Source organism: Hermetia illucens, chromosome 4 (genome assembly GCF_905115235.1).
Source record: "Hermetia illucens chromosome 4, iHerIll2.2.curated.20191125, whole genome shotgun sequence".
NCBI classification, from domain to species: Eukaryota; Metazoa; Arthropoda; class Insecta; order Diptera; family Stratiomyidae; genus Hermetia; species Hermetia illucens.
Genome location: NC_051852.1, coordinates 43,394,609 through 43,407,368, shown reverse-complemented (window position 1 = coordinate 43,407,368; position 12,760 = coordinate 43,394,609). Strand labels below are relative to the sequence as shown.

At 43.3% G+C, this 12,760-nt stretch overlaps 1 protein-coding gene and 1 long non-coding RNA gene across 2 annotated transcripts in view; both read left to right on the top strand.

Moving 5' to 3' along the window:
* Positions 1–9,638, top strand: part of LOC119653503 (serine protease inhibitor swm-1-like) — a 35,999-nt gene extending 26,361 nt beyond the window's left edge. Inside the window, exons 4-5 of the mRNA XM_038058159.1 lie at positions 8,998–9,064; positions 9,390–9,638. Of these exons, the coding sequence (XP_037914087.1) occupies positions 8,998–9,064; positions 9,390–9,586 (264 nt within the window). The 3' untranslated portion in view covers positions 9,587–9,638. The remainder of the gene's footprint in view (positions 1–8,997; positions 9,065–9,389) is intronic.
* On the top strand, positions 8,437–8,857 carry LOC119654631. The gene is made up of 3 exons (XR_005249835.1): positions 8,437–8,545; positions 8,618–8,657; positions 8,709–8,857. It is a non-coding gene; the product is annotated as an uncharacterized LOC119654631 (long non-coding RNA).
* Positions 9,639–12,760: the final 3,122 nt, after the last annotated feature.

Genomic DNA, 12,760 nt, shown 5'->3' with positions numbered 1-12,760 from the left:
TCCCTAACTTGTGTGCTGAGTTGGGTTCTTTCTGCCCAAATTACCGCTCCATAGGTAATCATTCGCCTTACTATTGCAATATATATCCAAAGTAGTATCTTCGGACTGCAACCCCATTTTTTTCCTGCTATGGATCTGCAAGTCATCAGAGCCCTCGTGGCTTTTCGACAAGTGTTTCCGACATGTGTCTTCCAGAGTAATTTTTGGTCTAGCGTGATTCCCAAATATTTGGCCTCTGTTTCTCGTTTCACCTCCATATCACGTATGTTATAGCTTTCAGGTGATCCAGCTTACGCCTCCTAGTGAATGGTACTATGGTGGTTTTGGTTGGGTTGATCCGTAGTCCCACCTTCCTGCACCAGGCACTAGTAACCCTTAATCCAGTTTGGATTCTATCACATAGGGTATCTTCATATTTGCCCCTACAGATTAGAACAATGTCGTCCGCGTAGCCCTGGACTTGTATTCCAGTATTTGCTAACACGTTCAGGAGTTCATCCACTACCATACTCCACATCAGCGGCGATAGTACTCCACCCTGTGGACAGCCTTGAGTGGTGTTCATGATAATAAAATTTGTACCTGTTTGTACCTCTATTTGTCTGCTTTCTAGCATTTTGCCCATCCAGAGTGCCAGGGTGTTTCCCACCCCTTTGCGGCCCAGGGCATCCTGTATCTCTGTGTGCGATGTGTTGTCGAATGCTCCTTCGATATCCAAAAACGCGCACAGTGCAATTTCTTTTGTTTCTACGGCGTCCCGTAGTACCTCTGTCAGCTGATACAGAGCAGTTTCAGTTGACCGTCCTGCCCGGTAACCGTGTTGACAGTGATGTAGGGGATTACGCTTTAGAACGTTAGTTCTAATATAGTTGTCTACGACCTTCTCCACCGTTTTGAGTATGAACGATGTTAGGCAGATTGGTCTGAAAGATTTAGGGTGAAAAGGATCCTTTTTACCCGCTTTCGGAATAAAGACCACTTTTGCCCGTCTCCATGCCCTTGGTATTTTGATTTACTTAAGTGGAAGATTCATGTATCGTAGAAAGCAAATAAACTCATGGACATTGCGACTTTTATGTTGATATTATTCAACATCCGTGTGTGTCCGGATGGCTCAAGTGGTTAGAGCGCTGGGCTGTCGTAGCGGAAGGTCGCGGTTCAAATCTCGCTGGGGGCAGAGGAATTTGTTATCGTGATTGGATGTCGGACACCAGTCGACTCAGCTGTGAATGAGTACCTGAGTCAAATCAGGGTAATAATCTCGGGCGAGCGCAATGCTGACCACATTGCCTCCCACAGTGTACTGTGGTGTACCGTTACGGTCTTGAATGAAGTGCTCTAACACACTTCAAGGCCCTGATCCAATATGGATTGTTGCGCCAACGATTATTATTATTATTATTATTCAACATATAAAAAAAATGACAAATGAAACACTGGTTTGATTCGCTTTAATTTATTTATTTCTTAGGAAATTGACTATTTCACAAAAACGGTGTTAATTGTTTGCGACCGCTGGAAGGTGGCGGGCGCGTTTTTTAGCCCGAACGGCATTCTCACGTACTCGTAATGACCGAAAGGAGTGGAAAAAGCAGTCTTTTTTCGATCTTCAGGTTTTACAAGGATTTGGTGGAAGCCTTTCGCCAAATCCACTGTGCTTAAATATTGTGCATGGCCCAGCTTGTCGAAAATACCGTCAATATTTGGTGTTGGAAATCGATCACTTATAGTCACTTCATTTAGGCGACGGTAGCCAAGTTTTTCGGGTACGATCCACAGAGGGCTGTTATAAGGAGAACTGCTGGGCACTATTATTTTTTGGTCCAATATTTCCTTTATTTGTTTTTCGATTTCACTTTCGTGAACGCGAGGGTACCTATAAATTTTGAAGTAAATAGTGGCGTTAATGGTGGTTACGATTTCATGTTGTACCTTCTTGGTATAAGTTAATTGTTCTCTTTAGATTTCAATCTTCGTTAATGACGAACGAGTGGTCATTGTATCAAAAAATATCAAAAAAGATCTTGTTATTATTAATTTCTAGACATACTTTCTCTAGGTTAATTTTAGCGTTCGGGGGGACAAGAAAATTTTGGCCAATGATCGCATCGTATTTGAGAGCTGTTAAATTCATTAATTTCCACGGTAGTGTTCCGGATATTTTAAGGGGTCTATCTCGTGTGTCGGATCCGCGGAATCGATTTTTTATATCAATTGTATCTAGATATAGTGTAGAATATATAGGCAAAGTAATTTCTCGACATTCGGAGGCGTTCGGAAATGGTAAGTCACATGCCAGATTTATGTCGATCGCCGTAATAAAGCTCGTATTTATCGGTCCGAGTGACGTTCGAATGACTTCGCGAAAAGGGCAAGAATTGAAGCCAAGGCTGTACATGTGCTCCTTGAAGAATCCTAAGGTTTATGGACTAGGTATAGCAGATTAATGGTCAATTAAGGTTTTATGGCTAAAGATCGCATTCTACTTTTTAAATGCGTTTTTTTCGAAACTGTATGTTGAAAATCGGCTGCCACCTTAGCCCAAAATCCATCCAACGAAATTCTTTGAAATTTTCACGACTTATTCAGAACATATTTCTACGGTCCGCAAACTAGAATAATTGCGATTCATTCGGCAGTTTTTTTTTATTCATTGAAGAAGCCTTGAAAAAACACCAAAATTTACAAAAAAAGTTTAACACGGATTTTAATAATCCTAGTTTGCGGACTGCAGTTAAGTCTGCACGTTGAAATGCTGTTTACATTTTTTCTTTAAGATGATCGTAGCGCCCTCTAGCGGGACAGCAGAAAAACACCTTTTTTGGGTGTATAAATTGCTCTGTATTTCAATAACGAACTACATGATCGGGCTGGCAGTATTTGGCATTATCTGTCTCATATATAAAAAGGGAGATATCACACAGTGCAGCAATAACAGAGGTATCACGTTGCTGAGTGCCATCTATAAGATATTCTCCGCTATCTTGCTAGGACGGATAGCCCCACACACCCAGAACATCATTGGCCCATACCAAAGAGGCTTCACTCCAGGCAAATCAGCAATAGATCAGATTGTCTCTCTGCGGCAAGCGATGGAAAAACTGTTGGAATATGGACAGCAGTTGCTACATCCCTTCATCGACGTTAAAGCCGCCTATGATAGCATAGCCAACGTGAAACTGTACACGGCCATGAGAGAAATTAATAAGACTGACTATGCTGAACCTGACCAATGTGCGAGGCCAGATAAAAGCAGCAGGATCACTCTCAAGACCATTCAACATCAACAATGGTCTACGACAACGGGATGCGCTATCATGCGTCCTCTTTAACCAGGCCCTTGAAAAAGTGATCCGTGATGCCGATCCTCTTTAAGTCCACCCAACTACTGGCCTATGCTGACGATATCGACATCATGGGAAGAACCACCCGAGACGTACAAAGTGCCTTCATCCAGATCGAGCAGGCGGTATTCGGCGCGAGATCTTGGGCTGCACATCAATCCAGGCAAGACAAAATATATGGTGGCAACGTCAGCACCGAAAACGAACCAACCAAGAAGAAGGATAGGATAGGAGAATACAACTTTGAGACCGTTGATAATTTCTCCTGTCTAGGGTCGAAAATCACAACCGATAACCCCCTTACATTCGGAGGGTATAGCAGTTATTATCCCCTCGTTGACTTCACTGATTCCGTTAAGGGTGGAGAAAAAAAGGGGTTTTGGAAGGTCTTTCTCTGGGTAAGTTTCAAATATGCCGGGTTTGAGGAGGCTTGTTTCAGATCCTGTAATTATTAGTGCTTTAAACGTTTCGGCGCCGATTGTTAGTAAGACTATGGGCAATATGTTTCCATAGGCCCTATTGAAAAATTTACCTATTTTTGTTCGATGTTATCAACTTCCATCGATTCGTGGGAGTTTTTGCCTTGGCTGTATTGTCCGGAATTGTTATAGTTATTATGTCTTGTGTTACTGTTACTGCACTGTCCATATCTTCTAGGTTGATTGTTGTCAAAATGTCTATAGTTCTTGTTACGATATTGATCAGAATTATTTGATTGTTTTGGTTGGAAGCTATTATTTTTATTTTGGTCCGAATTTAGATCACTGTTAAGGTTTTTCGGATGTTTAATATTATTTCCCGAATGTCTCGGTTTCCCGTTTTTGGGATTGGGACCTCTAGTATTTTTATTGTTATTATGGAGTTTGCTTTTCCTATAATAATAATGAATAACATCTGTTCCTCAAGGAGGCCGAGATCGTCAAACTTATTGTAAGCTTAAATTAAAGACATATCTCTGGTAATAAGGGAACGGTAACTTCCGGCTAACATGTCCTTTACAAGATCCATGAGATTCTCAGGACAGTAATTTTGTGGTTTAAAGTCATCGAAATAATACAATTCATTAAATTTATAATTTATAAATCTAATGCTACTGAATAACTCTCGAGGAGTACTAACCTTCAAATTACGGCTTTGGTCCATCAGCTTCTTGTAATTGTATCTTGGTTGGAAATGTATCTTTAACTCTCCTTTGATGAGGTCCCAGCTGGCATTTTTCCTTAGCCGGCCTATACACTGTTTTGCTTCTCCCTGGATTTTCTCTTTTACTGTTGTCGATAATCCGTAAATCAGCAAGGGCTTGTTGTTTTCGCACAAAGCCACTACATTCTCAACTGCCCAGGTGAACTCCTGGAGTGAATATTCCGAGTCTTTGGCAGTAAAGGTTCTTATCTGACCAAATTTATTTAAAATTTGGCCGGGTTTAAGTTCAAAGTTGCTAATAGGGTTCTGTTGCTGTTGTTGCACTATTTGCTGTTGCTGCTGTTCTAGTTGTCCCCGCAGTAATTCCATGTCCTGTTGATATCTAGCCTGCAATTCCTGCAAGGCCTGTCTGAGTGCTACATTTTCACTATTTGGCATGTTTATTCTCCTGTTCGAATCGAATGTTAAATTTCGCGCTGATTGCATTCAATATTCGGTACAATCGATTCCGGAATTTCTTTACACTTGCTTACTGAGTAACACAGAAAAATGCATTTTCTGAATAATGGAAATATTAAACTTGCAGACTAAACATCTGTCAGTCTGGAATGTTCCAACTTGATTCTTTGGCCATGTTGCTGACACAAGTGTGAGAAATAATTTCTGTTGGGTCAGGTGTTTCAGGTAACATAACTTGCGCGCAGAGTACAGGTGTGCAGTTTCGATGATAGCTTGAGCCCTAAAAGAGCTGATGGACGCAGTACCTCATCCTTGGGGGGGCTGACAAACCCCCCACGCAAGCAGATCATGCTGAGGGTAACGCAGATAAATCTGCAACACTCGAAGTGTGCCTCGGCTAATCTGCTCGTCTTCCTCTTAGAGGAAGAAATCGACATCGCATTAATACAGGAGCCCTGGGTCGAAAGCGACCGAACCATCAAAGGGCTCCAAAGCAAATATTTTAAAATATTCCACAGCACAGGAGACGCTGATCAGGCTAAACCTAGAGCATGTATTCTTGCGAGGAAGAGTCTGCACGCTTTCCTGTGCCCGGATCTGAGTTCCAGTGACCTAGTTGTGGTCAAGTTGGAGCAGGTGGGGGCAGAGAACGTGTATATTTCCTCGACGTACATGGCTCACGACCGATCAGCTCCGCCAGAAGAACTACAACATCTGACGAACACCATAACACCAAAGAAAGCCAACCTGCTGATAGACTGCGACGCAAATGCAAGGCATACGCTTTGGGGCAGCTCCGAAATCAACGAAAGAGGTGAGTCATTCTTTGATTTTATTATTACATCAAATCTATCGGTGTGTAACAGGGGCAGTACACCAAACTTTCATTTCCCCTGCTCGGAGAACTATGACGGTTGGGAGGAGGTCCTTGATATCACCCTAATAACCGACAACGGGATTCTTAGGGTGGAGGACTGGAGAGTCTCTGACCAGAGATCCTTCTCTGACCACAGTTGGATACTCTTCAGTCTAGATCTCGCCGCAGAGTTCTCCAAGCCCTTTAGAGACCCCAGGAAGATCGACTGGAGAAAGTTTGGTCAGGTAATTAAGAACAAACTCTCCGGTGCGCAAATTGGTAGGATTGGCACGACAGACGAACTGGAGTCAAAGGTCGGGGCTCTGGAGAAGGCTTTTGATACCGCCTTCAAAGTCCCGTGCCCTGCTAAGTACAGCAAAAAGACCCTGCCACCGTGGTGGAACGAAGATCTCTAGTCTCAAGAAGCTGACCAGAGAAATCTTCAACATCTGCTACAGGCAAAAATACTGGCAGCCATACAAGGACTGCCTAAAGAAGTACAAGTCGGCCATCAGGACCGCCAAGAGGCGGTCTTGGCTAGACTATTGTCAGAACATTGAAAGCACTAGTGAATCCGCGAGGCTCAATAAGATTCTGTCCAAGGAACATAAGAGTCCATCCTTCCTTAAAAAGTCGGAAGGCTCCTGGACGGAATCTTCTAGTGAAACCTTGGAGCTGCTGGTGCAAACGCACTTTTCCTCCAGTGAGGAGGACTGTGAGTCAGAACCTCACTTGGAGGGTTTGCGGCAACCCCAGCTGTGCGAGACTATCAAACAGGTAATTACCGGGGATAGGATCGGCTGGGCTATAAACAGCTTCTCCGCATACAAATCTCCAGGCCCAGATGGCATAATGCCAGTCATGCTACAGAAGCAGCAGGAAAGGGTTGTGCCGTGGCTTGTTGAGATTTACCGGAGCTGCATCACTTTAGGATACGTACCGCAGTCCTGGAGGCGCGCACGGGTGGTTTTCATACCGAAAGCGGGCAGGCGAGGTCATGAGTCCGCGAAGAACTTTCGGCCAATGAGCCTGACCTCTTTCGTGCTGAGGACCCTAGAACACGTCCTGAACATTCACTTAAGGACGATTATGGAGAGAACGCCTTTCTCTAAGACCCAGCATGCCTACCTCAAAGGAAAATCCACAGAAACCGCCCTCCACGAGGTAATTGGCACGGTTGAGCGGTCGCTGCAGTACAAGCAGTATACCCTTGCTGCCTTCTTGGATATAGAAGGAGCTTTCAGCAACGTCAGTACCAACGCCATCAAGAAAGCCTTGACCGGTATTGTATTGGAGGGGTATGTCACGCATTGGATTATATCCATGCTGAGTACCAGAATAATCCAGTCCGATCTGGGAGGCAACCACTTGACCAGAGCTGTGAACAGAGGCACGCCCCAGGGTGGTGTTATCTCACCGGTGCTCTGGTTAATAGTAATGGACAAAATTTTACGTACATTGGACAGCAGCGGGGTGAAGGTGGTGGCGTATGCCGACGACTTGGTGATATTAGTATCAGGGATGTTTCTGTCCATTATGAGCGACATCATGGAAGGAGCGTTGCGAAAGGTGTGCCTGTGGGCCGCAAGATGCGAACTCAGCATAAACCCAACCAAAACGCAACTGATGCTATTCACCACCAAGACAAGGATACCTGAATTCCATCTACCATGGCTGAATGAACAAAGATTGGTTCTTTCCTCTAATGGCAGTCCCTCGGGGAATACAGTCGGTGTTCCGCTGGCGGCTGTCGGGGGCCGAGTCTACTCGCACTACCTAGCAGCCGCGGGCCTGAGATGGCGAAGGCTTACAAGCTGTGCCAAATCAAGGAGAATTTGGCCCGCTTATAACATAGCCCGATCACGAGAGCTCCTGTGCCAGACGCGTGCAAATGCACTCAAGATTACGGCGGTCTGCACGGGGCACTGGCCCATAGGGGACCATGCCGCTAGGCTCGGCTTACCCTACAACTTGCATTGCCGAAGCTGCGGAGAAGGAAGGGAAACCCTCATGCACTTTCTCTGCGATTGCCCGGCTCTGGCTCGAGTCAGGCTGCGGACACTGGGTAAACCATTCTTTGGGGACCTCAGTGAGATTTCTAGCTGCAGGGTCGGAGAGCTGCTTTCCTTCGTGAATGCTACGGGCTGGCTCTGAGGATCCGAGCCAGCTGGACTCTGCTTCCCTGTTCCTATAACAACAGTCACGGTCTTAGGAGTTTGTGGCATCAAAACGGCGCACCAAAGCGCTAATGGGGCTCCTCGGAGCGGCCACTGATACCTACCTACCTCATCCTTAATTGCATCATTCAATTTATAGGTCTCATAGGAATACAAATTTCAATTCGACATATAGCTGCTGTAGGTGGTGCTAGTGCCGCTTGATTTGGATAATTATCCGAACTGCCTTTGATGTAACAGAATCTTGATGGTTTCAAAATACGCCCTGGTCTATTACCCAGCATTCGAAGCGAGATAACGTGCTGAAGCCGAACGTCCCAAGCAAAAACAACAACAACAATTCAGGGCTTATTTGCTTACAGGGGTGCAATCCTTACCTCGGTTCATCATTCTCATTTAGAGTTACCGCGGGAATAACTTTTTAGGTATCTCACAAATTATACTAGAATTACTTCTAAAAATGTATAACCTTGAGAGACGGAAAGTCAGGTATTCAGCATAGAGTTACGAGCCTCATTTAGGTTTTGTGCGGTGAAGTACCGGTAGGGAAACTACTATACATATCCGTAAGTGTTACGAATTAGATACTTAAATTATATTGAAGAAAGTATTTTTATTTATTGCATTTTACAATTTAGGTTGATTGCTCACGACCATAAAGTCATAACGCAGAAATGGGTATTTCTAGCTTTTGTATTTCAACTTGCTAATGATTGTAGAATATTCCAGAAAAGTCTTCCAACTTGAGGTTTTTTGCTAGTGAATTAGTTCCTGTCATTGATATCTGTTTCATTATTCCCCGCTTTACAATGGCGAAACAGAGATAAGATATGAATGCGAAGTATATAAAGCAGGCACTATGGAGTGGAACTAGATACTGCATGGTAAGCCCTGATAATATAATTATAGTAAATAGTAAATGCATTGCTCCCAGATATCTCTTTTTTCTTTAGTGTTATGCTAGTAAGATATTAAAAAAATGTAATCTATTTAATTACAGACCGCAATCCAGAGCTGAAAATTACAAGACGAACAGAAGAAGGCGATGCTTCGAACGATACTTCCATTGCTAGTGGTGATTCTAGGTTGTTTGTTATCAATATTTTCGTGGACTATCTATTTTAATCTTCAGTGCCACTAGCAGATTATTGAGCTTACATTACTGTGTTTTTTTGATAATTTTTACCTTCCGACTTAAGTTAGCACTGTATGTCTGTCTTGGAAAATTTTGTCTGTTTAAATACTTATATCAGAAATCTTTCTCTTCACATATGTTGAGATCACTCTGAGTAATACCAAAAAAAAAAAAATCATTAGTCTAAGCTCAGTAAATCTTCATGCAGAATAGATAGAAATTGTCATAACTTTATGCCTAGAAAATAACATTCAGAATTTAACAATACTTTATAGTGGTTGGACCGAAGATTACACAAGGATACAGATGTGGTGAAAATGAAATGTACAGTAGCTGTGGTACTGCATGTCCATTAACATGTCAACGACCACAACCCGGCATATGCACTTTACAATGTGTTATGGGATGTTTTTGCAAACAAGGTTTTGTGAGGTCGAATAGTGGAAAATGCGTTAGATTGTCTGATTGTTGACGGGGATAGTGCCTATTTGAATGTAGAAGTTAAATATAAATGTTATATGTGACGTGTTTCTGCTTCCCTTTTCTCCCTTCCTTAAAGGATTTGACCAAGCCTAAAACTTTCAGGTAATGATGGAGATCATTTTCATGTGTTCCTACTATTAACCAGCACAAAGACGACATTAGCTATGTTTCGAAACCTTGCACAAAATAATAACGTGTCGGGAAACCGGAAGCTTGACGCTTCAGGTATAAAGGGTTTTGGGTTTCTCATGTGAGGAGCATAGCGCAGTTCTCCATTGGTTGATAGCATTGACTCGAAATTTTTAAATTGCTCAGTTCTGTCAATGGGAGTAACCTGGCCAGAACTGAGCGATTTACATATCGTGGGTCAATGCTATCAACCAATGGAGAACTGAGGATGAATTTAAGAGGGTTTTTCAGTAAATTGCTAAAAGTTGGTAATATACAATTAGTAAGTTTATTTTAGCAGATATCGGAAAGGGACATATTTCGAGGTCTAGATTTCAACTAAACCCACTTTCCTGATTTTTTTCGGATTTTCGGGGTGAATAGTTTCCGAAAATGAGTCCTGTCTCACTTTAGGTGCATACATTTTGACTCCTTAGTCAAGGAGTTTGCAATTCACGCTAAAACTAATATCAGTTTCGGAAAGCACTAATCGAGATCTTTGATACTCTACACGACTATATCCGTTGAAACATTTTTTCAATCCCTCCTTTGTATATATGGGGAGCCCCCCCTTTAAACTCCATCTAAATTGTGGGATTTCATAGTTCCCGTCTATCCACCAAATTTTACCCTGATCGGTTTAGGTTTTACACAAAACCTTAAAAACAGATTTTGAGTTGTTAATGTATCAAGTTCGTTACCACTTTTGGTAAAATGCATGTTACCAAGATATAGAAATTGATCGACGACTCCAGTATTCTGCTTATTGTTAAGGTTTCGTGTTTTTTGTTTTTTTTTTTGTGGGGGGAGGTGGAAATCATCAAAAGACATTGGCCTGGATACGCCAGCGTTCCCAAAGCTCTCGGTATCCATTTACAGATCTCTCCCTTTCGGTGTTCTTCGCCTGCAACAAAGAAGAGATAGACTTCGCATTGTGTATGTTCTTCATCTCATCTGTCAAGATGTCAATCGGTATCGTTCCCTAGATGACGAACCCAGCATCTTCTGAGACAATCCCAAAAACCCACACCCATAGGGCTGTTCACCTGTAGCCTGCATTCAGTTTATGAGCGCTACTTGTGATCTGCATTCCCCAAACTCAGACTGATAGAGCAAAAGCGAGCTCACTACCCTGGCTATAAGCAAACCAGAAGTATGCTTTGGTCATCCCACGTTCGACATCATCCTTGCAAAGACCATACTTGCAGCGGATGCTTTGTCGGAACCATATTGCACGTTCTGCTTATAGCTGAGCTTTCTGTCTATCATCACTTCCAAGTATTTGTTGCCAAGCTTTGAAGTAATGATATGATTCCGAATTCGAATACGGACATAACTTCTTTTACGGCGTTTGGTGATGAGGATTGCTTCCTTTTTTCCCTCGCAAGCGTCAGACCAGGTCTCTGTAGCCAACCCCTAGCCGCATTCATTGCTTCGCACGAATATAAGTCAGCATCTTCAAGATGTTTCGCGACTACAAAAAGCGCTCTATCGTCTGCGTAACCCACTACTTTCTTCTGGAAACGGAAGGTTAAGCATTGGGCTTATTACGGAGCTCTGTGGGACGTCCACGGAGACAACGTACTCCTGCAATCCGTCATCGATGCCATACTAAAGCCTTCCTTTTTAGCTGTTAACACTAACAGTGAGATAGGCGGTAATAACAACCTTTATCAGACATCCCCGTATTAGGTTCCAATTGGCCGGATTGAATGCATTTCTTACGTGTAGGGTCACTTCCAGGCAATATTTGTTAGTCCTACCCTTTCCGTGAATTGCGACTTCGACCAAGACAATAACCATTTTAATGGCATCATTGGTTGATTTGGTTTCACCGAACCCATACTGTCGATCTGAGAGGCCTCCCTGGTTCCCAACGGAGTAATTTATTGTAGATTACTCTCTCCAGCATTTTCCCCACAATGTCTAAAAGGCGGTCAAAGGATAATATAGGGCCCTAGGGCGAAACGTGGATTGGTACCCATGATGCAGCGGCTATGCACTCTTCGTTTATGGGGCAAACTTAGAAATATAAGGCTCATCAACTTTCACGCTGCACTGCAGAGTCGGAGAGGGATATGTTGGATAGACATATGGATAGGCAGTTGAGCGGACCATCGAAGCCTGTGTCAAGTATGATATGAAAATCATGCTTGGAGATTTCAACATTCAAGTAGGGATGGAGCCCGTATTCAAACGATACGTCGGCTCCCATAGCTTATATAGGGATACCAATGATAACGGACTACCGATTATTCAGTTAGCACTATTGCACGAAATGGTTGTTGGAAGTACCTGGTTTGAGCGGGAAACGGTCCACAAACATACAGGTGAGAGTGAACACTGAAGCTGTTCACACACAACCCACAGTAACACCTATAAGGGCTAAATGGATACCGCAATAACCGCAGTCAACAGAGATCCTGGAGATGAAGCATCAACAAATGATTTTCACAACCACCTGAAGAACGTTATCATTGATACGGCCACAAAGATACTTGGACCCAGTCGCAAGAAAAGTCTGAACGGTTGGTCTAACGATGAACGTAAGCTAGCAACGGAACGGAAGAATTCCGTATACCGGGTAATGTTGCATTCTCAAGGAACGAGACTAACCACGAACTCGGTCGAACGGAGAAGCGACTTCACAGACGGAAAAAGGAAGCCTAAAAGAATCAACAAGTCTGCGAACGCGAAAAGTACAGGGAACAACCACAACATTCGCGGAAGTTTTACTAACAAATAAGCAGCTTTATACACCTCGATGCTCATTATGCCAATGGGTTGAGCATTTTGATGAACTGCTCAACACTCAAAATATTGGCGAGGTGTAGGTGCCGCCAACTGAAGACGACGGAAAAATACTGCCACCACCAAGTATTGAAGAAACAGTCCGCGCAATCCACCGGCTTAAAAACCATAAGTCGCCAGGAGCCGTTGAATTACAGCCGAATTGGTTAAATATGGAGGCGACCAATTACACCAAGTGATTCAT